The following is a 27,151-nucleotide window of genomic DNA, read 5'->3' on the forward strand; positions in this document are numbered from 1 at the left end:
AAGTTGTCACATAAAGCACTCGAGACACGTGTGATTCTTTCCGCTGTGTTTATTGGGATATCACACAAGCAGTTACTCCGAGGAGCGCCGGCCAACCCTCTGTGCCCTTGCTGCAGCGCGCTCGCTCTCCCCGCCTCCGCGCTAGCTCTGCGCGCGCATCCGGCGCCAACGCGCCGTGCCGGCGTCACGTCTGCGTGACGCGGTAACAACTAGACCGCTACATATCTCCCCTTTTTTCCAACCCAAAGTTCAATCACTTACAATTCGCAGTCCAGTTCAAAGTCGTGGAACCTGGAGGGCCTTACAACTTGTCTGCCGCTCCTGGTCACCTTACCACTGCACTCTCGAGTCACTTGGCTCTGTGTTTCTTCACGTTCTGCTCCTACATTCATCTCTCCTCCACTGTTCATGTTACCTCTCGGTCTGTCCATATCTGCCTCTGGTGTCTCACCCCTTTGATCTCCTACTTGCTCCTCTCCAGCTTCCGCTTCTTCCCTTTCTTCACTTCCACTCGCCTTGTTCCTTTCGTCCACGTCTTTCGTGCTTTCACCTTCCGGTTCCCACTGCTCCCATCTCAATATCTTGTTGCACCGGGCCATGCGGTCCTGCGACCACACATTCCCATCGCTGAGCAGGGCCGCTCTATCGTACACTTCCTTGACCTGCATGGGCTTGCTGTACTTGCTGTCTCCTTTCCTTTGTAGGGTAGCCAATTTTACTCTCACCCATTCTCCTCTCTCTAACCGAGTGTCCTTCACACTCCTCCTCTTGTTGTAATTATTGGTGTAGATGGCTTGTGCTCTCTCCAGATTTGCTCTTACGACCGCCGGAGACCATTCACTGGTCACTACCTTCTCCTTCCAGATTCTGTTGTCGTGCGTGAAGGGTTCCCGCCCTCTCAATATTTGAAATGGGCTGAACCCCGTACTCGTGGGCGTTATTCGGTAGGCCCATACCATATTCTCCACCGCCTTCTTCCAGTCTTTGTTGCAGGTGATGGCCGCTTGTATGGCTCCCATCACCACCCTGTTAAATCGTTCCACTAGACCGTTCCCTGCTGGATGGTAAATGGCCGTGTGCTTTACCAAGATGCCATTTCTCTCCATGAACTGGTTCCATTTCTCTGATTTGAACTGGGGCCCATTATCACTTAAGATGGACTTGGGAATTCCCTCGCGGGTGAATGTCTCCGATAAGAACTCCAGGATGTTCTCCGTGTCCATGGATTCACTCACTTTTATCTCTGGCCATTTGGAATAACGGTCGATGAGAACACACACATATTTCTGTACGCTCTGGTCATCCAGCACCGGCCCTAAAATGTCTATCGACAACTCTTCCCAGGGGTTTGAGGGAGTGTCGAATTTCCCCAGTGCTGGGCGTAAGGGCCTCAACGTTTTGTCGGCCCCTTGGCATTGGGGACACTCTCTGACGTGTCTCTCTGCTCTCTTGTCCATGCCTGGCCACCAGTAGTTCTGTTTCGATCTGGCCTTGAGTTTCCCAATCCCCAGATGGCCGACATGCAATAAGTCCAGCAACCTGTTGATGAGGTTCGTCGGGGGGATTACTCTCTCTCCCCGGTAAATGAATGTGCCCTCGTCTCCCACCGTCAGTTCTTCTCTCACCTCATAGAAGGGTTTGAGGTTGGGTTTCACCTTTTTCTTATCAGGCCACCCTTGGGTGATGTGCACTTTTGCCTCCCTTAGGTCAGCATCTTCTTCATACGCTTCCGTCCACTCTTGTATGCTGATGATCTTCTCTTGGTCTTCTATGAGAGCCACCATCTCTCCTCTATCCGCTGGGTCCTCTTCTCCCGGCTCCATGGCCGCCGCTCGGCTCAGGTAGTCCGCCACTCGGTTCTTGTTGCCAGGGATGTACTCCACGTCGTACCTGAATTCCAACAATTTTAGGGACATCTTCGATATCCTGGGCGTGGCGCTGGCGTGTCCGCAAGATGTTAAAACCTTCACCAACGGCTTGTGGTCCGTTTTGAGCAGGAATCGGGTACCCCATAGGAACTGGCGGAACCTCGTCATGGCCCACACTACCGCCAACATCTCTTTCTCAATGACGCTGTACTTGCCTTCTGTCTCCGTCAGTGCTCTGGAGGCGAAACTTATTGTTTCCATGTCCCCACTTCCTCGGTCTTGCATAAGTACAGCACCTAACCCCTTGTCGCTGGCGTCCGTGATGAGTATGGTGACGCCTTGTGGGTCATACCCCTTGAGTGGTATTGCTTCCAGGATCCCCTTCTTGATGACTTCAAATTCCGCTTGGGCCTCCGGTGTCCATTGGAACACCGTGCTTTCTCTGGTCAGCCTCCTCAAGTTGTAGGTTTTGGATGCGAATTGTACCACAAACTTGCTGTAGTACTCCGCCATCCCCAGGAATGATCTAACCTCCTCCTTGTTCTTGGGTGGCGGTGCTTCAACAATGGCTTTCACGTTCTCCCTCTTGGGTGTGATCCCCTGTTGCCCTATTTCGTGGCCTAAATAGGTCACTGACTGTAGTCCCAAACGGCATTTCGACCATTCCGCCGTGAGGCCTTTGGCTTCCAGCGTCCGTAGTACCTTATCTAGTGTCCGGTCATGGTCCCTTCTATCTCTGCCCATCACTAGTATGTCGTCCTGGAAGTACTGTACGTCTTTGCAGTCTCTGAACAGTTGGTGCATCATCTTTTGGAAGACGGCCGCCGCTGAGGCCAGTCCGAACGGCATGCGACAAAACCTGTAGCACCCAAACGGGGTAATGAACGATGTGAGACTTTTGCTGTCCGGGTGTAGCGCCACCTGGTGGTAGGCTGACGTGAGGTCGATTGTGGAGTACCACTGGACTCCTCTGGTTCTCGCCAGCATTTCCTCTATCTTGGGAAGGGGAAATTTCTCCACCACTATGTTCTTGTTGAGTTCCCTCAAGTCCACACAGAGTCTGACCTTTCCGTTGGGTTTCATCACGACCACCAAGGGCGCCAGCCATTCAGCACAGGTTATGGGTTCTATGATGCCCTTCTTCTCCAGATCTTGAAGTTCTGTCTGGACAGCTTCCCTCACTGCAATGGGCACATTCCTCACTTTATGTGCTACTGGTGTGGCTCCTTCCTTAAGTACTATTTTGTGTTGGAATTTCTCCATTTTTCCTACTGCGCCCCCGAACACTTTTGGGTAGTTCTTTTTCCATCGATCCATGTCCGGCCATTCCTCCTGGTCTGTGAGCAGGATCTGTTCCTTCCCCCCAGGATCGAGTTTTATGCCCAGGTCGCCCTGGTCTAACCATCCCAGGACGGAGGGTCCTTTCTCGGCCACATACAGTTTGCACCATGCTGATCGACCTCTGAACTCAAACATTAAACGTCGGAAGCCTAGCATGGGAATGCGATCCCCATTATATGTTACCGGTCGCATGTCCAGTTTCTCCAGGCCAGGGCCCAACTCATTTTGGAATTGATCTACCCACACTGCTCTCTGTATGATGGTGAATGGGGATCCAGTGTCTGCCACGACCGAAATTGTTATGCCGCCCATGGACATCTCTAGGACCGGTTTGGTGGATCTCTTGGCGTCCACGCTCAGTACCTGATCGTATATACACAAGACAGTAACCACCTCTTCCTCCGTGGCTTCGTCCTGATCTTCTGTGCTTTGGTCCATATATTTCACCACTCCTTTCTGCTGTTTCTTCCGACACACCTTCTCATAGTGTCCCATTATGCCGCAGTGCATGCATTTTGCTCTGAAGGCCGGGCACCGTCTGTCGTGGGCTTCGTGGGACCAACTTCCGCACCTGTAGCATGTTTTCTTATTCTCGCTGTCCGCTTGCTTCCCTTGCCATCTGCTGGTCCCTTTGGCTATGGGTGGTTTGGGTTTCTGGTCCCTGCGGTGGTCTCCCTCTTGTATCCTGTTCACCATGGTTGGGGTGACCGTTTCTTTCCTGGTAGCCTCGGCACACCTCTTTGAAAGTTCGGCCCTCTTCACTATGACCATTACTTCTTTGAGTGTGGTGTCCCCGCTCGCCCACAGCTTGTCTTGCACATTTGCACTGGTGGTGTGCATGATCACCTGGTCCTTTATGAATTCGTCTTCCCACAGTGCATACCTGCACGGGGCTGCTAGCTTCCGTAATGCTGCTACGTACTCTTCGATGGACTCCCCCACTTTTTGTTTCCTTTGCTGAAAATTGTATCTATCTACTGAGACACATACGGTGGGGCGGTATCGCTCATCTAGGTCTTCCACCGCGTGCGCATATACATCATCGTCTGTGTCTTCTCTCTTCGTGGGTACCAGGCTCTTGTATATCCTCAGTCCTTCTGGCCCTAGGTTTAGTAGTAGGATGCGTTTTTTCCTCTGAGGGGTGAATTTTTCTTCGTTCTCGTCCTCCAAGACCCCTATAAAATTGTCTATATATTCCTTCCAATCTTCCCATTTCATCATTGGTTCACCAGGTTTCGTTAGGAATTGCACCGGTGCTATCGCATACCCTGCAGGGGGGCTCATCTTTGCTTCCTTGGTGCTCGTTCCGTCACTAGCTTTGCTCGGGGGGCTACCTGGGGTGTTATCGTTGTTTCTTGTGTGCTTAATCCTCTGGGGGCTCTTGTCACTGGACCCCTCTTCTTCCTCTTTGGTAGCCAGTGCAGCGCTCTCTGTGCCTGATTACGTGCGAAGGCGGCTCGTATGCTTGTGGCTGTTGTGGACGGTGTCGTCCCTGCAGCCTGTATGTCGTTCGGGTGCTGTTCCGTGGCTCTGCCACGCTCCTCGGTTGCTCTGTGCTTTGGTTCGACCTGCGCGGTCGGCTAGGGCGTGTCCCGTGGCTCCCTCCCCGCTCCAGGCGGCCTGTGCGGTGTTCTGTTCGGGCCTGGTGGCCTGGTAACGTGTCTTCCTTCGACTCACGGGGCCACGTGGGGTGTTGCCCTCTGCTGTGCTTCCCGTCGGTCCGGTTTTCGTCCCGACCTCGTCGCCACTGTAATGTTGTCACATAAAGCACTCGAGACACGTGTGATTCTTTCCGCTGTGTTTATTGGGATATCACACAAGCAGTTACTCCGAGGAGCGCCGGCCAACCCTCTGTGCCCTTGCTGCAGCGCGCTCGCTCTCCCCGCCTCCGCGCTAGCTCTGCGCGCGCATCCGGCGCCAACGCGCCGTGCCGGCGTCACGTCTGCGTGACGCGGTAACAACTAGACCGCTACACCTCCTGCATACCCCCTCCAATTTATGTGATCCGAGCTCAGCTGGGCCTACTTCACCACAGACACGCCCAGTACATGTGTTTGAGACACTCCTGCCGCAAATTAGAATACTCTCTGTAATGCTCGCCACCACCCCCTGGGTCGGGTCTGCATTATATCAAATACCTAAACTCGAATAGTAAACCAAGTATGAGTTTGAAGTGCGTGATCCCAAAATCTCCCGAGGTAGCTATATCAGTCATGAACAACTGCTTTCCCGTGTTGTAGTCCGTCTTCTAATGACAGATGTCAGCACGCATGTTTAACCCGGTTCACGTACACGGGCTCAGACTCCATCACCGAGCTGGAATCTTCCAGCGAAGGCAGCAGAGCGGGCCCTGGGTAGAGATGAACCCCCGGCGATGGTCGGGTTGCTGAGCAACCACGGCTGGCAGTTTTCCATTGGGAAGGCGGGCGCCTGGCGTTCTGTCCGCGGAACTGACTCTGTTCAATACGAGTGGGTGCAAATATTCAAGTGTGCGGGGCGGACAGGGAAAGCACAGAGAGCAGCCGCGCGGATTAACGGGAGCAGAGTCAATAACCCCTGTGATGTCCCTCCCTGGGGGTGAGAGGTACGAGGTGGCCTGCTTTCACGGGCTTAGCGCGGCGGGTCCAGCGGCACGGGAACATGGCGCTTCGGGGCGCGGAGTGTGCCCCGTGATCAAATGTGCTTCGTGGTCATTGATTTCTGACGCATGCAGTGTGTTTACTTTCAGTGTTTGTATTTTTGTTGAGTTAGAGTAACGAGCTGAGGAGAGGTGCAGGCCATTTCTCCGCATACAGTACTCAACCGGCAGGTATTGTGGTTTCCTATTGTTAGTTCTGGAATGGACATATGCTCCCACTGCATTCATGTGATGCGGGATTACAACACGTGCTGTCACGCTGAACACTTGAATGGAATAAATGTACTAACTTCCGACGTTTACTCTATTTGTTTGCACCGCATGCCTGTTTTTCTTGTTCAAAGACAGTGTTAACGCTGATTTTCCCCCGTCTTTGGGCGGTAATGCATTTGAGTTTGAATAACACCCTTTAATCTGCTTTCTGTTCAGAACAAGGAATTTGTGTGCCGGGGACACGACTATGAACGCCTGGAGGCCTTCCAGCAACGAATGCTGACTGAGTTCCCACATGCCATTGCCATGCAGCACGCCAACCAGCCCGACGAGACCATCTTTCAGGCAGAAGCACAGTGTATCCAGACCTGCCAGAGAGCCCTTCTTGACTTTTTAAGTCTTATATGCTTTGGTTGTTTGCCTCAATGTCCATCTGCTCTGGTTCATATTTTGTCCTGTGTAGGTTAAGGCTCAGCATGAATGTGTCATATTGCAAGTCCATAATATTCCCTATTATGAAATTGAAATCACACAATTAATGAAATAAGAAGTCATTCATCAAAGATGCCAGAAACTGGTGGTGTCCATGCTGGTGCTTAAACTACACTTGAGTGTATACTATAAGCCATATGAGCATGCAAGTTGTACCCGATGCTGAACCACGCTGCCAGGCTTAGGCGTGGACAATGAAAGCATGACTGTATGCCCTTAACACACAGGAAAACGAATCTCATATTACAATAGAAAAACAACAAACACATCTAATCATAGCATAGCAGGCATAGATGATAAGGCCCTTGCCCTTCAGAACTTAGAAACAATAGAAATGATTGGTTGACAAAGGTGATGCCTTGTTAAATGTGACAAATAGACTGCAAGAAGTGATGAAGGGTTTAGAAGTCATGCTATTCCAGGAGTAGTGCAGTGCTAAAGACTGTGAAATGGAAATCGGTTTCAGAAGAAATTGATAAAAGGTGATCAAAGAGGCTTGATCTGTACGAGCTGTCTAAGTGGGAGGGAGTGACACGAGGCATTCAATTGACTCATTCTAGGATGTTACATGAACGACAAATGTATCACTATTTATTTTTACACACAGCAAATTGAGTTTCAGCTATAGCAATCCTTTTTATACCTATTTTCACGTAGAGTGGGGCATGGTTTAATTTTGCATCCCTTCCACCTCTACCTTTTGTGAACAAGTGACTGCCCAGTACTCTTTTACATGCACATGCTCATTTTTTCTCTCACACATTGGCAGAGATGTTTGTCCAGCTTCATTATACAGCAGAACATGGTTTATATCTGCTTATGCAGTGATAGCAAACCACCAATGTGCTCACAGACATCCTATTGTGTAATATATGAAGTAGGGCTCTGTTCTACCAGTGTGGACTTTTCTCGTTTTAGAAATTGGTGTACATTTGTTATCGCAGTAACTGGAAGATTCATGCCATTGTCTTATTTTCTTTTCCCCTTAGTTTTTTCACAATAGACCACTGCCTCTTGGATGTTGCAGTTGAGAGATGACAATAACCCATAAGCATAGCTTGTAAATATTTAGATTTTGTTTTGCATATTTTGGCCGAGAAGCTCTTCTTATATTATTTTAAACTTAGCAAGTCACTGAATGCTTACTTCGGCCACGTTGATTGGTCTAAAACATCTTTTATTCCAATGTGTTTTGCTTGTTTCAAAGAACTTGACTAGAAGTATCTGCTCCACCCCATCATATCTTTAATTAAAGCTGACTAGCGGCACTAAACTATTCAACTCCAGAAAACTGTGTTTCCCAAACTTTTGGATTGTAACCTTGCACACAGCAGTTCCTCCAAAGGAATAGTCTGATCTGGACAGTACAGAATGAGTGGTGTGGAAGGAAAATTAAGTGTTTCTCTGCTAGCTTATTAATGGTTCTGTGAAATCTAATAACTCTAAATGACTCTGTAATGTTAGAAAAGTGCAAAATTACCTTTTTAGACTCTTATGGAATCTCAAGTGCAAAGTGAAGGAAGTGACCCCCATAGGGCCACCCGGGTCACCACTGACCACCGCTCAGCCTTCCGTACCAAATGAAAAGTCGAAGAGACAGTGGAGAATATATACCAATAACTGTTTATTCATATACGCTTAGAGCAGGGCCCCGTCTGCACAGTCTCAAGCGAGTGCTACAGAGGGAACTAAGAAACAGTAAGCATAGAGATACATTATGTACATTTCATGGTTAGACAAGACACAGTAGAATTTTCCAGGCAGATGTAACTGGACAGTGAAAGACAAAAAAAATGTTTTCTGTCTCGTATCTTGCACATCCCAGTACAGTCTAAGGCCGTTTCACCCTGGGCTGCTGTCAAACTGCCAGACAGATGGGAGAGGACCTTTATCGAGTGGGAAAGCTATATGCTGGCACTAACAGTCTTTATTGCAGAAACAACACTTAGCGAAGCGCATTTCTCAGAACTAAGAAAGATTAGTTTTGTTCAGCATGCAAAATGGAGTCTAAAAAGAAAATGGTGCGAATGCTAACTAAAACATGGCATTGTATGAGCATCAACTGGCCTAGTCTAACAAAACAACTCTTAATACAGTGTGTATCATTCATAGTAACCAGTTTTCCTTTTACCACTTTATCGCAGCTTCATAGACTTTTCTTTAAAAAAACATTGTTCAGTTGAAAATGTAGGCAAAGTTATTTAATAAAATACACTTAAATGAGGTCCTTCTTCCTGTAACAAGGTCAATGGATTCTTGTGAGTCTTGGAAAAAGCCACCACAGATTCATTTCATCAGCCAGAAGTGTACAAGATCCATATCACAGGAAGAATCACTAATTGTGTTTCACAATGGTCTTTCAGTTCTGTCTTTCCATTGTAAGTGAGGGTGCGCCTTTTCTCTTAACTAGTCTCCTTGTCTATGATTATGCCTCAGATTATTCCCTATAAACTTCTCTCAGAGGTGTTCAAGCTCCACCCCATCCTAAAATAGTTATGATGGCAATAAAGGTTTGCTTGTATAGAAGTTCACAATTCAGCTTCCTGTGACCTGGGTCTTAATGACCGAATGTCTGGCAGATTGGCTCAGCTCTGTGGATCTTCAAGATGCATACTTTTACATTTCTGTTACCACAGTCTCAAAATCAGTTTCACACATTTGTTGCAGGCCACCAGCACTATGTATTCGGAGTTCTATTTTTGGACATAATCAGAATCTTATTTCCAAAGACGAAAGCTGAAAAAGACACAATAACCGGTAGAAACATGTCGACTTATATGCAGAGAGGAGGGGGGAATGTTTTATAACTGATCCAGCGGTGAACCAGCAACAGGTACTCCAATACCATATACTCACCTGGGCCCATAAACACACATACACACTGCCTGGTACTAAACGCTGGAGTCAAAGTTTTATGATTTATACTATTTCAAGATTAGTCACCTCTTTTTCTCAACTAATCTTTTCCCTGATCAAAAGTTCTTTCCTCTGGTCAGTGGACCATTAGTTGAACTAGTTGATGGTGAAATTACATGAATTATTTCTTCTTTGCAATGAAATAACCACAGACTCTGGAACATTTTCAAGTCTTTATCTAAATTATTTTCACGTGAACCACTTTAAAGTACAGTACAGTGTCCGTCACTCATAGGAAAGAAGATTCAATTAGTCAATCAAACACATACAGTATACTTGTAATGACTTATGCTCAGAAGGAAGAGGACAGAGAGAGAAGAACATTTGCACATTCACGAGAATGATAGTTACCTAGGATGGTGTGAAAACCAACCCCCTGGCCAAGGGGGGAAAGATCAGGCGACAAAAGCACCAGGACAGGATAGATGACCTCTCTAACACAGACGCTTGCGTAGCACCCCTCTCTGACACTCTCTTCCTCCTCGAGATTCTTCCGCGATCTTTTAAATTTATTAGATAAAGTAAATGATTCTGCATTTGATTCTTCATCAGCATCTCCGACAGCATCCCGAGCTCCGCAGCATTTAGCAACTCTCCGTCTGACCAACTAACTAAAACTACCTCAATTATACTCTTCAAAAATTATGTACCACCCATTAATGTTTCAATATCGTAAAAATACTAACGGATTGGACAGGCAAGGGGGGATGATCATCACACCATACTTATTTTTCATCTTAGTCTTTCAGTCCATTGTTCAAAGAATCCACCCCTTAATTTTTATTCACAAATCTTTATTCCCACCCGTATTCACATCTTATTAGACACAAATGTTTATTTTATCATGTATTTCTATTCATCTAGAGGTTTTCGGTGCTTGTTCCCAGGGTATGTATCTATTATGTCCTTGGACTGTGTTCAAGTATATCTTCACTTCTTCCAGCTCATTCCCACTAAGCATGCGCGAAGGTCAGGTGGTTAACGGACTCTAGACTCGTACAAGAGGCCCACATGTGCACTAATTAAAGAGTCAGAAAGAAAAATATGAATTTCAAGAATAAATAGTTTCACTGTATACCATCTATCTCTACTCTAACCCCATTTACTTATTAATGCTTTTCCCGCATTAGCATTAGTAAAACAGCTTGGTTTAGTTTCAGCAAAGCAGATGCCAAGCATGTGATCTTCAAAGCAGCCATTTTAATAGCGTCTGCGCAAGAAATTCCCTCCAAGCGACAGCTCGTCATACTGCGTAGATGCAGTTGACGCATGCGCAATAAAGATCTCCCGTTAGAAGCCATTTTAGAATTTCGCTCGAGTTTATATTAGCAGACACGTAGGCTAGCTTCTCTGTCTCTTATATTCAATGTGGTGCGTATTAATTTACACAATACAGGGTTAATACAATATTAGAAGTTAAATGAGAGGATTGCTTCCGAGCAAGTCTCTTTTCTACGAGTCCTTGCTGCATCATAACCAACCCTATCTCCACCATCCTCTATTTGAAGTTTTAATCCTGGCCAGGAATCTGGGAATAAAATCGGGAAGTGGATATCCCAGAACTAGTTTTAGAGTCTATTTTCTGCTCATATTATTTGCTTGATCCCTACTCTTCTTTATGGTTGTATTGTTTTCCCCTCCCTGTTGCTCCACCCCATGCGTTGGTCTGCGCAGGGGTGTTGTTTAGCAGCCCAATGATGAAGCATGCCACAATTTTGTGGGTGAGGGCAGTTTTTCAAACATATTAACTTTGTCATAAGTCTAGGAACGAGTTATAGTTTACTCCTACTTCTCTTTGTGTGTAGTTGCATCTTTTTAAATACCCTGCAACCTGGCATATGGGCTGTTTATGGCCTACCTTAGGGGTGACTAATCTGTATTAATAAACAGGAAGGTTTGGGCCTGGCAAAATGCTTATTTTGCCAGGTCGAAGTGGTAGTTTAGAATTGCACACAGGCTGCGATGGCAGGTCTGAGACCTGTTTAAAAAGCAACTTAAGTGGGTGGCACAATCAGTGCTGCAGGCCCACTAGTAGCACTTAATTTACAGTTCCTGAAGAACACCGTTATTACAGACTTACAAGAAAATTAAGTGAGTCAGTTGAATGTAAGCCAATTTTACCATGTTTAAAGAAGAGAACACTAGCACTTTAGCACTGGTTAGCAGTGTTAAAGTTTGCAGAATCATAAAAGTCAACATAAATGGGTTCAGAAAACAGAAGTGTGAAGGCAAATAGTTTGGGGATGACCCTGCATAAAGGGTCAAGTCTAACAAACATGCATTGCTCTCTACGTACACTTGAATTCGAGGTAGCATTATGACCAACTCCTAATAAAATAAACATTATTGGATGTCATCTTGTTGGGATGTTCGATGTTCCATTAGACTGCCTTAGTTACATTTTTGAAAATATCACAGGTCAGCCTAGCTAGACAGTGACTCTTGTTTGTTTTGCTGGGTGCCTCCATATCAATCTACTTAAAACATAAAGTGCCTTAGGCTTGCATTCTAGCTGGAATTGGAATGTAGGTCCTTTGAGGATGTTTTGATGTCAGCTTATCAGGATTACAACTGTATTATTTCCATTCGTACCTTCTGTTTCACTTAATCTCTCAGAGGCTCAAAAGCAGCAGTGTTATAATGCAAATATTTGGGAATGTTCAATAAATCTTGATAGACATCCCCATCAATGGCTCGTGCCTGTTTGGTGCAAAGGATGCTGTGCTGGAGCGCCTTAAGAATAGCAGAGTCATAGCTTGCTCCTTAGGTTTTGCTGCTGCCCAGCGCCAGCAGTATTCCTTCTTTTATCTCTCCCATGGCAACAGTAGGGGGTTTCAGCATTGCCAGTACCACCCACATCCTCAATTCGAGCAGGCGCCTCAGATTTTCTGTGGTTGAGATGGAGGCTCACACGGGTCCTGTGGGCAAAAAAGGCCCTATTCAGCCCAGTCTTTTACCTCTCCCTCTACTGCCCATCCAGACCTCTTTAGTACTCCCTCCTAGGTGCACAGCCCTCTGGTAGGAGCACAATACGCCATTTCCTACCTGCATGAAAAGAAGTCACCTTGGACAAGTGGATGTTACAAATTGTGCAGCAGGGTTACGCACTTCGATTTTCTTGAAAACCAATACAGCATGGTCGGAGAATCGTGTGTCCTTGTTGCACCGCGAAGTGCGTGTTCTTTTGGCCACAGGAGCTGTCAAGAGGGTTACCTCACCAGAAGTAGTTGGTGGTTTATACTTTTACTACTTTCTTGTGCAGAAAATGGATGAAATTCAGTCCTGTTCTGGATCTTTGCCCTCATCACATTTCTAAGAGAGGACAGGTTTAAGATGCTCATCCTTGCCCAGGTCCTGTCTTTCCTGGACCCTGGAGACTGGTTGGTAGCGTAGCACCTGCATACTGCTTATTTCCATATCCCTGTCTTGCATACCCACTGACGTAACCTGTTCACAGTGGGCTCTGAGCACTTTCAGTTTGCTGTGCTCTGTTTCATCCTCACCTGTGCTCCTTAGGTGTTCACAAAAGTGATGGCGGTAGTTGCTGTTCATCTTTGGAGGTTGGGGATCCCAGCCGTCCCCTGCCTCTACTATTGGCTGTTGAAGAAGGGCTCACTCCAGGCAGTGGTCACTCACCTCCAAACTACAGCAAGTCGCCTTCATTTTTTGAATTTCACTAATAACATGCCAAAGTCACCTCTTACTCCTCCAAAACACTCTCTTTCTTCAGAACTATTCTGGACACAATACAGTTTTGCACCTACTCTGGCAAGGAGAGTCCAGGACCTTCAGACCATGATCCCAATGTTTCAGCCTCAAGCCTGTATTACGGTGAGACTGACTCTGAGGCTACTGGCTCTGATGTTCTGCTGCATCCTGCTGGTGAAACACGCTCGATGGCATATGCATGCTCTTCAATGGTATCAGAAGTACCAGTGGGTGCAACATCAGGGAAATAGCTCAGATCGAGTCCAGATATCAGAAGAGACTGCAAGAGATCTGCTGTAGTGGCTATTGAACCACAATATGGTTAGTGGACGTCCCCTCTCATCTTCCCTCCCAGGGCTGACAGTGGCAAAAGATGCATCATTTTTGCGGCAAGATGTCCATCTGGGAGAGGTGGCGATCAGAGGACTCTGGTTTCCTGCATAAACTTACCTCCACATCGGCTTGTTGGGGTTGTGGGCCATCTGCTTGGCGTTGAAAGCCTTCCTGTCAAGTCACGTCAAGTCAAAGGCACTTTTATAGCGCAAAACATATCACTCCGAAGAGTCTCATGGCGCTTGCAGCGACTCTGGTCGAGACTAAAGGAAAAAATTACTGATCAAACAACCATGTCTTCAGGTTCTTCCGGAAAACAGCTGTGAACAGGAATGGATCGTAGTATACAGGCATTTTATTCCAGGAGGACGGCGCAAGATACGAGAAAGATCTACCACCTTGTCTCGTTGTGTTTATTCTGCAAGGGGTGAGCAATGACATGGTACTGGACCTAAGTGTCCTCTGAGGCTTATACCAGCAAAGCTTTTTGGACCAATATTGTGGGCTTTTCCCAACAGATGTTTATGCGTAAGGCAAAGGACTTTAAAGAGAATTCGCTTTCTCACCGGAAGCCAGTGTAAAGCTCTCAAGCATGGAGTGGAAGATGTTCTATGCGGCTGGTTCAGGATCATTTTGGCCGCAGTATTCTGTAGAATCTGCAGCTTATTTAATAAAGTTTCATTTACAGACTGTAAAAGCGCATTACCATAGTCCATTCGATTAGTAATAAGAGCCTGAATCAGTGGTTTTCTAGCATCCAAGGGAATCCATTTGAAAACTTTCCGCATAGTACGCATTATTCCAAAGCATGAACTAACAATATGGTTTATTTGAGCTTTCATGGACAATTGATTGTCCATGTAAAAACCCAAATTGCGGACCACCTCTTTGGGGGCAGGACAAGTGCCAAGATCGGATGGCCACCAGTCGGGCGACCAGTGTTCAGACGCTTTCCCAAAAAGCATAATCTCTGATTTAGTACAGTTCAATTGGAGATGGTTACTTTTCATCCACCTATCAATGTGGGACATGCAGTTTTTAAAGCGTACCATGATTTCAATCGGATCAGGACCCAGTGTGACTATGATTTGAGTGTCGTCAACATACAATATGACATCAAATCCACAATTTCTAATCACTGGGGCCAGTGGAGTCTTGTACAGATTAAAAAGTATAGGACTTAGGATGGAACCTTGTGGTACTCCCATCTTAACTGATCTTGCAGAGGAAGTACTGACTCCTGTCTGGACAATAGTTTTGCGGTCCGATAGATAACTTTTGAACCATTTCAGGGCCTTGCCTCTGACACCAATCTCCCAAAGTCGTTGTTCTAAAATACTGTGGGAGATGGCATCAAATGCAGCCGACAGGTCGAGGAGGACGAGAATGACTGATTGGTGTCTGTCCAGAGCCCGTCTGATGTTATCTGTGACCTCGACCAATGCCGTCTCAGTGCTATGCGCAGCCCTGAATCAAGACTGTGAGGGGTCCAGAAGATTGTGACTTTCCAGATGGACAACAAGCTGCTGATTGATAAGGGATTCCAATATTTTCCCTAGGAAGGGAAGTAAAGAAATTGGACGGTAGTTTGAGAGGAGATTAGGATCGGCCGTAGGCTTTTTCAGGATAGGCCTCACAAAGGCAATCTTCCAGCTCGAAGGAAAGACAGCTTCCGAAAGTGATTTATTAAAAAGGTCCGTAATGTTCTCTACCAATACAGGAGCAATAGTTAAAAATAGCTTAGGAGAAATCAGGTCACCGGGAGAGCGGGACTTTATCTTTTGCATAGCATTAAAGACTAGTTTAGCGTCACATTTAATGAATTCATCAAGAAAGTGGGAGGGAACAGCGAAAGCACCAGGCTGGTCACCAGGATAAGAACTATTATCATGGAGAGTCAGAGATTGGTGAATGGTTAAAATCTTTTCTTCAAAGAAGTTAGAAAGGGAATCTAGCCAGTGTTGAGAGACGGGTGCTGATGGTTGGTTTCTTGGAGTTGTGAATTCCTTCAGAATTTGGTATAATTCCTTAGTGGAATTTTCAGCCTTATTTATCCTGTCCGTTAAGAACAGTTTCTTAGCCACTTTGATTTCAGTCATATAGCTATGGTGAGCTTTTTTAGAAGTTGCGCGGTCACCCAGGTTTTTACTCTTGCGCCATTTGCGTTCTGCTGTACGACATGTATTCTTTATAGCTCTTAATTGGTCAGTAAACCATGGGGCGGCTCTAATCTTGGTCTTTACCTGTACAGAGGGAGCGATTCCATCCAGAGCGGTTAAAACTGCCTCCTCTAAGATGTGTAGCGTCTGATTTACACCCATATCAGGACTAATTGAATCAAGGGAAAAATGCTCTGAGAAGAGAGGCTGAGTAACTTTACGCCATGGTCTTCGTAAAGAAGAATCTATTTTCAGTTTGTTTTTTACTAACATAATTGGAATCGAAAATTTTAAAAGGTAATGGTCGGTCCACAGTAATGGAACTGGAGATATTACGGTAATCTCGGACCGATTGGTAAAAAGGTCGAGGGTATGGCCGGCAGTGTGTGTGGGTTCATGCACCAATTGGGCGAGACCTAAAATATTCATATTAGAGATCAACTTCTGATGGATACATCTGCCAGTGGATTCCTCACCTTGTGAATATCCCCTGCGCCAGCAGCATTCGGAAACTTTTGTAGCAGTCCACACCGATGGGGTCGAAGACGATGTCACAGAGACACGGCTCCGCTCGCGACTCCGCTGACGTCACCGGCTCCATAAGAAGACCTCGTCGGCGTGATGACGTCAGTTCCCTTTTTTCCGCGCCGACGACGCCAACGGATTTCGGGAATCGTTACTAGTAGCTTTACCTGTTACTTTGTGTATTTTCTGAAAATTGTCTGTCTTTCTTCGAAGATGTCGACAAGGAAGTCGGGTTTCAAGCCCTGTCGAGAATGTGGCAAGCACATGTCTATTACCGACCCACACGAGGACTGTGTTTGGTGCCTTTCATCCGACCACGATGTGGGTGGTTGTTCCAGCTGCCGCAAGATGAGCTCGAAGGCTCTCAAGGAGAGAGAAGCGAAGCTCTTCATCGCTCGGATGAAGAAGAAGGAAAAAAGAGGAAGGAGGATGTCTGGATCCAGGTCGAGGTCGAGGTCGGCGTCCAAGTCGACTTCCGGGCATGCTTCGAAAAGTAAGAGGCATAAGAAAAAGAGGAGGCATTCTTCACATCATCACTCCGACAAAGGTTCGGCTCCGAAGTCGAAGTCGCCTACTCGACGTCAATCAATCAATCAATCAATCAAAGGCATTTATAAAGCGCACTACTCACCCGGAGGGTCTCAAGGCGCTGGGGGGGGGGGGGTCCGCTACTGCTCGAACAGCCAGGTCTTGAGCTTCTTCCTGAAGGAGAGGTGGTCTTGGGTCAGGCGTAGTTCGGTGGGGAGGGCGTTCCAAGTCTTGGCGGCCAGGTGGGAGAAGGATCTACCTCCTGTAGTCGCTCTGTGGATGCGGGGGACGGCTGCGAGGGCGAGACTGGTCGAGCGGAGGTGGCGTTTGGGAGCGTAGAAGTTGAGGCGGCTGTTGAGGTAGGTCGGGCCTTGGTTGTGTAGGGCTTTGTGTGCGTGGGTGAGGAGCCGGAAGGTGATTCTTTTGTTGATCGGGAGCCAGTGCAGGTCTCTCAGGTGTCTGGAGATGTGAGTTCGTCTGGGGACGTCGAGGATGAGTCTCGCCGAGGCGTTCTGGATCCGCTGGAGTCTCTTCTGGAGCTTGGCGGTGGTACCGGCGTAGAGGGCGTTGCCGTAGTCCAGTCGACTGGTGACGAGGGCCTGGGTGACTGTTTTCCTGGTCTCGGTGGGGATCCACCGGAAGATCTTACGTAGCATGCGCAGGATGTTGAAACAGGACGAGGAGACGGCGTTGACTTGTCTGGTCATGGAGAGGGAGGAGTCCAGGATGAAGCCCAGGTTGCGTGCGTGGTCTGTCGGTTTGGGTGCGTTGCCCAGGGCAGGGGGCCACCAGGAGTCGTCCCAGGCGGAGGGTGAGGAGCCCAGGATGAGGACTTCCGTCTTGTCTGTGTTCAGTTTCAGGCGGCTGGTCGTCATCCACTCGGCCACGTTTTTCATCCCTTCGTGTAGGTTGGCTCTGGCGGTGGCGGGGTCGTTGGTCAGGGAGAGGATCAGCTGGGTGTCATCGGCGCAGGAGATGATGTTCAGGTTGTGTTGGCGTGCGATGGCCGCAAGGGGGCTCATGTAGACATTGAAGAGGGTGGGGCTGAGCGAGGAGCCCTGAGGGACGCCGCAGGTGACTTCCGTGGCTTCTGATCTGAACGGGGGCAGGCGGACTCTCTGTGTCCTTCCGGTGAGGAAGGAGATGATCCATTCCAGTGCCTTCTCCTTGATCCCGACGTTGCTGAGGCGCTGCACTAGGGTGCGGTGGCAGACAGTGTCGAATGCCGCGGAGAGGTCCAGGAGGATGAGGGCCGCTGTTTCTCCGTTGTCCAACAGGGTTCGGATGTCGTCTGTGGCAGCGATGAGGGCGGTCTCGGTGCTGTGGTTGGCCCGGAAGCCTGACTGGGAAGGGTCGAGGGAACCAGTCGTCTCGAGGAAGGCTGCCAGTTGCTTGTTGATGGTCTTCTCGATGACTTTGGCTGGAAACGGGAGGAGCGAGATGGGGCGGTAGTTCTTGAGTTCGGTGGGGTCCGCCGTTGGTTTCTTTAGTAGAGCGCTGAGTTCGGCGTGCTTCCAGCTCTCAGGGAAGGTGGCGGTGTTGAGGGAGGTGTTGATGATGTCCCGCAGGTGGGGTGCGATGACAGCGTCGGCCTTGTTGAAGATGTGGTGAGGGCAGGGGTCGGTTGGGGAACCGGAGTGGATGGAGTTCATCGTGCTGATGGTGTCTTCGAGGTTGATCGGTGTCCAGGCGTTGAGGGTGGTGGTGGGGGGCGTTGGTTTGGTCGTGGGGAGCGTTGGTTGTGTTCTGAAGCTGTTGTGTATGTCAGCGATCTTGTTGTGGAAGTAGGAGGCGAGGGAGTTGCAGAGGTCTTGCGATGGGGTGATGTCGTTGGTTCCGGCGTTGGGGTTGGAGAGCTCTCTGACGATGTTGAAGAGTTCCTTGCTGTTGTGTGCGTTGTTGTCCAACCGGTCCTTGAATGCTGTTTTCTTGGTGGCGTGGATCAGTTGATGGTGCCTTCGGGTGGCGAGCTTGAGGGTAGTCATGTTGTCCGGCGTTGGGTCTCTTCTCCATGCTTTCTCGAGGGCTCGGCAGTTCTTCTTGGAGCTCTTGAGTTCGTCGGTGAACCAAGGGGCCTTCTTGCTTCCGGGTCTGCTGGGTGGGGTCCTCAGAGGGGCGAGCTCGTCCGCGCAGGTGGAGATCCATTTCGTGAGGTTGTCGGCGGCTTGGCTGGGGTTCGGTGAGCTGGCGGGAGGGTGCTGGCTCAGGGATGTGGTGAGTTGTTCGGCTGTGATCTTGTTCCAGCTTCTTCGTGCGGCCTGTTGCTGGTGGTGGTGGACCGTGGTTCTTTTGAAGGTGAAGTGGATGCAGCTGTGGTCCGTCCAGTGGAGTCCAGTGGCGTGGCTGAAGGAGATGTCTTTGCTGGACGAGAAGATGGCGTCGAGTGTGTGTCCGGCGAGGTGGGTGGGGGTGGTCACCAGCTGCTTGAGTCCGAGGGTGGCGAGGTTGTCAAGCAGGGTGGTGGTGTTGCGGTCGTTGTTGTTCTCCAGGTGGAAGTTGATGTCCCCGAGGAGGATGTAGTCGGCCGAGGGGAGGGCGTGCGGGCTGATGAAGTCGGCGATGTCTTCGCTGAATTGAGTGCGTGGTCCCGGGGGTCGGTAGATCAGGGTGCCTCTGAGGGTGGTCTTGGGGTCGGTGTGGATCTGGAAGTGCAGGTGTTCGGCGGATGTCAGGGTGTTGTCGGCGTTGGTCGAGATACGGATGGTGTCTCTGTGGATGATGGCGATGCCTCCTCCAGTCTGGTTGTCGCGGTCTCTCCGGATGATCTTGTAGCCCTCTGGGACGGCGATGGCGATGTCGGGCGCTGAGGAGTCGTTCATCCAGGTTTCCGTGAGGAAGGCAAAGTCAGGAGCTGTGGTGTCGAGGAGGTTCCAGAGTTGAACGGCGTGTCTGTGGACGGATCGGGTGTTGAGCAGGATGCACTTGAGGTGGTTGCTGCTGGTGTTCGGCTTGGCGGGTGCTGGTGCGGGGCAGGTCCGGATGCAGGTGAACTTGCAGGTGAGGCAGCTGAAGGGTCCGTGGGTGCGTCTCGGAGTGGCTCGGTAGCACCCGGGGGTTCGGCCGGTGTTGAGTGCGTTGAGGGTGGCGGCATCGTAGGTCCTGCGGGGGGGCTGGCAGGCGCGGGGGCCAGGGGGTCTGGCGCTGGGCGCGGTCCAGGCGCGGACGGGCGCAGACGGGCTTACCTTTGGCGCACCTTCGGCGCTCATTCGGTGCTCCCGCTGCGCGCGTCCGCTGCGCGGTCGCTCTGGGGGCGTCATAAGAGGGGAGCCGGGAGGGAGGTCTGCGGGGAGGCGGGGAGCGCGGGAACCAATCGGCGGGCGGGGGGGCGGGGTCTCGTGGGCAGCGGCGGGAAACCAGGGGGCTCGGTGGCGGCGCTTGGCGGCCCTGTGGCGGCTGGGGCGGCGCTCGGCGGCCCTGTGGTGGCTCAGGCGGCAGGCGGCAGCAGGAGGTCCAGCAGGTAAGGAGCAGGCGGGAGGTGTGTGAGCGACCAGGCCGAGGGCACAGTGGTCACGTCGGAGAGAGTCACTGTCTCCTTCTCCGGTCCCAGCTTCACCTCCAGCTCCTTCTTCTCCGGTGTCTTCGCCGGCTCCGGCTGAATCTCCGGTGCCGGTATCATCCCCGACGCCGGTTCCATCTCCGGCTCCAGCTGGTTCTCCGGCTCAGGGTGAGGATCTTCAGGCTCCGGGTGAGACTGTGACGCCGCTTGTACCACCGTCGGCGCCGCCAGGCCCGAGTCCGGTGCTGCCTGACCAGTATCCTGCATTCCCTGGTCCAGGACAAGACCCCTCGCATTATCTTAATGCCATGTACGGGGTGTTTTCAAGGGCCATGTATACCTCTGGTGCACCTGTGGGTCCGATGGGTCCGATGGCTTTCAATTTGCCATTCTTTCCGGCGACGCCGTCTTGGCAGCTACCAGCGCCGAGGACATCGACGCCGCTTCCCTCTTCACCGGCGCCAACTCGACTTCGTTCGACGCCGGCTGCTCCTGCGGAACCGCGTTCGACGCCGGCGCCGTCGGATTCGAACACGGCGCCGCCGACGCCGCTGGTGCGGATTCGTTCCAGAAGGGAAGCACAGAGAGTGGTGGATGAGAGACGCTTTCTGTTGGAAGAGGCTGAAGAGGGAGAGTTAGTCGAATCTGATGAGGTGTTTGAAGAACTGAAGAAGGCAAGTGGACTGGATTTGTCTCCAGAGTGGGAAATCACTCCACCATCAGATGAGCCCTCTAAAGATGCAGCGCCGTATCATGCGGTCATCAGAAAAGCTGCAGAGTTGTTGGACCTACAGTTACCGTCCACGGAGTTCAGGTCTAATATACTTACTGAGGTGCTGCATTCACCTACAGCGGTCTCGGAGCCTTTGTTACCCTTTAATGAGGTTATTATGGAACCTGTGCTGGAGGTATGGCACAAGCCTTTTTCAGCTCCTGCGGTCTCCAGGGCAGTCGCAAGGAGATATAGAGTGGCTCCAGGGGATCCTGAATTTCTAACTTCGCACCCTTCGCCTGAGAGCTTGGTGGTCCAGGCGGCTTGTTCGGGAAGGTCAAAGGGGGCCTTTCCTCAAGTTCCAGGAGACAGAGAGGCCAAAAAGGTGGACCAATCGGCCAAAAAGGTCTTTTCATCAGCCAGCATGGCTCTCAAGTCCACGAATGCGACGTGTTTATTGGGGCGCTATATCCATTCGCTAATGGATTCGGCAAAGAAGATTGCACCAAAGCTGTCGGAGGAGGATAGGGCTGGCTTCAATTAAGTTCTGACTGATGCCCAGGCGGCTGCTCGACAAGTCATTCAGAGTGGACTGGACACGGCAGACTCAGTTGCCAGAGCCATGGGGTCTTCTGTTGCCACCAGGAGGGGTGCATGGCTAAAGTCCTCTGAATTCTCCTCGGATGTGCAGTCGACCTTATTAGACTTGCCTTTTGATGGGTCTTGCTTCTTCGGGAAGAAGGCAGATGCTGCTCTCGAACGCTTCGAGGAGAGTAAGGCTACGGCTAGGTCGTTGGGCCTTCAATCCCAGCCGAGAGGTTCTTTTAAAAGATATAGGGGCTTTGGAAAGGCGACTTTTTGCTCCAATAGACCGACCCAGCAGCAGCAGCAGCAGCAAGGTTCCTCGTCGAGAGGTTACAGAGGAAGAATCAGGGGTCGCACACGTGGCCGTGAGCTCTCCTCCTCCTCTTCCTCCTCCTCTGCCCCACCCACCACTGCAAAGCAGCCTTAGATTTGACATTCCGGATCATGCTGGTCCTGTGGGGGGCCGCCTTACCCATTTTCTACAAGATTGGGAATCTGTAATTACAGATCTCTGGGTTCTAGATCTTGTAGAAAATGGGTACGCCCTTCCCTTTCGGGAATTCCCTCCAAATTACCCCCCTTGCCAAGGGGCTTGCTCGGAGGACCACCGTCTTCTCCTGCAGGAGGAAGTCCTGAAGTTGTTTCAGAAAGGTGCGATAGAGGTGGTTCCAGAGGAGGAAAGGGGTCAGGGTTGCTACTCCCGGTATTTCCTGATTCCGAAAAAGGACGGCAGGTTACGTCCGATATTGGACCTCAGAATTCTAATTTTTTACCTGAAACAGGAGAAGTTCAAGATGCTCACCCTTGCGCAGGTTCTTCAGGCGCTGAATCAGGAGGACTGGATGGTGTCGCTCGACTTGCAGGATGCGTATTTTCACATCCCCATCCTGAAGTCGCACAGAAAGTATCCCCGTTTCACGGTAGGGTCGCAACATTATCAGTTTGCGGTCCTACTGTTTGGTCTTACTTCAGCACCTCGAGTCTTCACAAAGGTTATGGCAGTGGTGGCAGCCCATCTCAGAAGGACGGTGATTTCAGTTTTCCCTTATTTGGACGACTGGCTGATAAAAGCGGAGTCGCCAGAGAAGGTGCTGTGTCACCTGCAGGATACAACTCGGCTGTTGTACAAATTGGGTTTTTCGATAAACGTACCCAAATCTCACCTGGTGCCCTCTCAGCGCAACCTGTTCATAGGTGCGGTACTGGACACTACTGTGTGTCGAGCATTCCCTCCTCCTCAAAGGATTCTCGACATACAGGAAATGATTCCTTTATTTTACAGCGGAGTGGTCGTTCCAGTTCTGAAGGTCCTTCGCCTGCTCGGTCTGTTCACTTCCTGCATCCTGTTGGTCAACCATGCACGCTGTCACATGAGGGCGCTCCAGTGGTGCCTCCGCAAGCAGTGGTATCAGCACAAAGGGGATCTCAGGGAATCTGTGAGGATCTCCAGAGAAGCTGCAGCGGATCTATCTTGGTGGAGCGTGGAGGGCAATCTGTCCCAAGGGAAGCCCTTCCATCTACCTCCATCGGTTGTCACAGTGATAACGGATGCATCCACCTTAGGGTGGGGTGCGCATCTGGGGGATCTGGAGATCAAGGGTCTTTGGTCTCCAGAAGAAAGGTTGCTTCACATCAACCTTTTGGAATTGCGGGCGATACGTTTGGCACTCAAGGCCTTCCTCCCTTCCCTTCGCGGTCAGTCTGTTCAAGTCCTGACGGACAACACTACCGCGATGTGGTATATCAACAAACAGGGAGGAGTGGGGCCTCTTTGTCTCTGCAGAGAGGCCCTGCGTCTATGGTCCTGGGCTCAGGACCATCAGATTTGTCTAATGGCAAATCATCTGGCCGGGGTTCTGAACGTTCGTGCAGACAGTCTCAGTCGGCAGTTCTCCGCCGACCACGAGTGGAGGCTTCATCCAGAGGTAGTTCGTCACGTCTTTCGGACGTGGGGGACTCCTCGGGTGGACCTATTCGCCTCTCAAGAGAATGCTCACTGCCCGTCTTTCTGCAGTCTCCAGTATCCGATGCAGGGAGCGTTGGGGGACGCGTTTCAGTTGAGTTGGGGTTCACGACTCCTTTACGCGTTTCCTCCCATACCCTTGATTCCTCGGGTTCTGAGGAAGATTCGCCAAGACCGGGCCCAAGTTATATTGGTCGCCCCGGATTGGCCAAGAAGGGTGTGATACACAGATCTTCTCCACCTCTCCTCGTGCCCTCCGCTCCGTCTCCCGCTGAAGGCAGACCTCCTCTCGCAGTCGGAGGGGCAGGTTCTACACCCCCCTCCAGAGCTTACACCTTCATGCCTGGAGATTGAACGGGGCCACCTGAATTCTTTCTCTCTCCCACCAGATGTGGTGGATGTTATTTTATCGGCCAGGCGACACTCCACCAAATCTATATACTCATATAGGTCGTCTAAATTTGTGCTTTGGTGCGGAGAGAGGTCCATTGATCCCTTGAAGGCTCGTCTGTCTAACATTCTACAGTTTGCTCTTTCTCTGGCTCAGCAAGGCTTTGCTGTGTCCACTGTGAAAGGATATTTATCGGCTTTGTCGGCTTTCCTTTTGTTTGCCGGATCAGCCGTCATTATTCAAATCACCTATTGTTTTTCGTTTTATAAAGGGCCTTACAAACAAGTTTCCTCCGTCTCCTTTTGTTATGCCTCAATGGGACTTAAACCTTGTACTAACCTATCTTATGGGTTCTCCCTTCGAGCCCTTACACAAGTGTCCCTTGAGGCTGTTGTCCTTTAAGACGGTATTCCTTATTGCAATCACCTTGGCAAGGAGGGTAAGTGAGCTTCAACCTCTAAGTTCAAAACCCCCATTCTTGACTGTGCATGCTGAACAAATGGTATTCAGGACCAGGGCTGCGTTTTTGCCTAAGGTGGTAACTCCCTTCCATCTGGGGCAGTCCATTACCCTTCCTTCTTTCTATCCTCCCCCTCACCCTTCCAAGGAGGAGGAGAGACTTCACCGCTTGGACCCTAAGAGGGCGGTGAGCTTTTACCTGGACAGGACAAAGGACATCAGAGTTGATGACCAGCTCTTCGTGAGCTTTGCTGGCTGCAGGAAAGGTCGAGCGGTGCACAAGCGCACCCTTTCCAGGTGGATTGTCTTGTGCATCAAGATATGCTACTCCCTAGCTGGTAAGGAGCCTCCGTAGGGTTTGAGGGCTCATTCTACCAGAGCAAAGTCTTCCATGTCTGCCTTAGCTAGAGGTGTTCCAGTGGAGGATATTTGTAGGGCGGCAACTTGGGCCTCCCTCCACACCTTCGCTAAGCATTATTGCTTAGACACCTAGGTGAGGAGGGACGGACACTTTGCGCGATTTGTCCTTCAGGACTTTCTGGTATAGAAGGGTGGACACCCTCCTCCGGGAGTGGGGACTGCTGTGGAATCTATTCACAAGGTGAGGAATCCACTGGCAGATGTATCCATCAGAAGAACAAGTTACTTACCTTCGGTAATGCTTTTTCTGGTGGATACAGTATCTGCCTGTGGATTCCTCACTGACCCACCCGCCTCCCCGTTGTCCATCCTTCTATACCGGTATTTCTATTGATGGGTTTCAAGTATGTTTATCACTGTCAAAAGCATTATGTTAATTCTTGTGCTTTATTTGTTTTCCACACTGAGTGTGTTGATATGCATATTGTGTACTGTGTATACTGTGTATATATATATTGCTGTCAGTCTGTCCGTGTGCCTCGAAGGCACGGAAAAAAGGGGCGGAACTGACGTCATCACGCCGACGAGGTCTTCTTATGGAGCCGGTGACGTCAGCGGAGTCGCGAGCGGAGCCGTGTCTCTGTGACGTCGTCTTCGACCCCATCGGCGTGGACTGCTACAAAAGTTTCCGAATGTTGCTGGCGCAGGGGATATTCACAAGGTGAGGAATCCACAGGCAGATACTGTATCCACCAGAAAAAGCGTTACCGAAGGTAAGTAACTTGTTCTTCTCTGCATCGGAGTCGGACAGTATATCTACATGACAGTTAAAATCTCCAATCAGGAGAAAGTTGTCTGATGCCAGAACATGGGGAGCTAAAAGCTCCAGTAATTTATTTGAGAAGTCGCCTTTGGGTCCAGGGGAACGATACAGTAAAGCCCCCCTCCAGGATCCATTTTGGCAACACTTTATCTTAAAAATGCAGATTTTTTGATGATTTTCAACATGAGCTTCTAGAAGAGTTATGTCAAGATCATTAGCAGTGGATATTAACAAGCCCCCTCCTTTTGTCTGTGTCCTATCTACTTGGGTTATTTTATATTGGGGGGGTGGCTACATGTATGTCCGGAAGAGCATATTCGTGTAGCCAAGTTTCTGCCATCCATCAAAGGGAGGCTGGTTCAGGTGTTCACAGACAACAATGCCGCCATGTGGTTCTGCAACAGGCAGGGCGGGGGCGGGGGGGGGGTTGTTGACTTTGTACCGGGGGGCCTTGCGCCTCTAGAAATGGCTGGAATCAGGACATCATCCTGATCGTATCTCTGAACACCAGGGCAGACAAACTCAGTCTTCGACACCTTGTTGACCACGACCTGGAGGTGGTTCAAGGTCTCTTCCAAGATTGGGCAGAAACTTGGCTCATCCTAAGGTTGTAGATCTTATTCTGGCAATTGGGTGTCATGCAGCAAAGTCTGTATATGCCTCTCTTTAGTACAAATGTGTGGCTTGGTGTTCAGCCCGGTGCATTGACCCACTACATGCCCATCTGACTGAGTTGTTGCTGTTTGTGTTGTCCTTAGCCCAGCAGGGCCTGGCGTTTTGGCACTGTTAAATGTTATTTTGCAGCCATCTCAGCTTTTTTGATGTTGCTGGATCAGCCATCCCGTTTCTAGCCACCTGACTGTTTGCAGGACATGTCTCCGACTTTTCCTTTCATTATGCATCAGTGGGACATAAATCTGGTCCTCACCTTCCTAATGAGTACCCCCTTTGAGCCCATGCATAGCTGTCCTCTCAGGCTTTTGATTCTCAAAACAGCTTTCTTAGTGGCCATTACATCGGTCCCATTGGTCAGCGAGCTTCAGGCTCTTCCAGTTCAACTGTTATATACTACATTCTTCCAGGACAAACTGGTTTTCAGAACACATGCCTCCCTTCTACCCAAGGTGGTGATTCTTTTTACTTCAATCAAGCGATCGCTCTTCTGGTGTTCTTTGCTCCACCTCACCCTTTCAAGGAGGAGTAGAGGCCCTTAGTTTTTATATCGATCGTACCAAGGATAACTGACTGGACAATCAGCTTTTCATTGGTTATTTTGGAGCAAAGAAAGGTAAAGGTGTGTAAAAGAGGAATATCTCTTGATGGATTATACCCTGCATGAAGATCTGCACAGTAGCCCCCAAAATGCTTTAGGCCCCTCTCCACCAGAGCCAAGGTTGTGACTACTGAGTTAGTGAATGGGTTTCCTATCCTTGATTATTGCCAGGTAGCAATGTTGGTGGTGCTTCATACGTTCATGAAGCACTACTGTCTCAATGGTCACGTCTGTCAAGAGGGTCACTTTGCCAGCTTGGTCCTGCAGAGCATTTTGGTTTAAGTTAGTTCGCAGACCCTCGACTGTGGAGTTTATTGCTGTGGTATTTTGTGTACAGTAATTAATTTGTGGTTAGAAGTCTCTTCCAG

General features: G+C 49.7%; 1 protein-coding gene across 3 annotated transcripts in view; it reads left to right on the forward strand.

Annotated features, from left to right (window-relative positions):
- DOCK4 (dedicator of cytokinesis 4) overlaps positions 1 to 27,151 on the forward strand; it is a 1,768,257-nt gene that overhangs the window by 1,507,508 nt on the left and 233,598 nt on the right. For all 3 annotated transcript variants that reach the window (XM_085653188.1, XM_085653189.1, XM_085653190.1), the window contains one exon: positions 6,277 to 6,418. In XM_085653188.1, the coding sequence (XP_085509314.1) occupies positions 6,277 to 6,418 (142 nt within the window). The remainder of the gene's footprint in view (positions 1 to 6,276; positions 6,419 to 27,151) is intronic.

This window comes from Triturus cristatus, chromosome 4_1, assembly GCF_964204655.1.
Source record: "Triturus cristatus chromosome 4_1, aTriCri1.1, whole genome shotgun sequence".
Classification (NCBI taxonomy): Eukaryota; Metazoa; Chordata; class Amphibia; order Caudata; family Salamandridae; genus Triturus; species Triturus cristatus.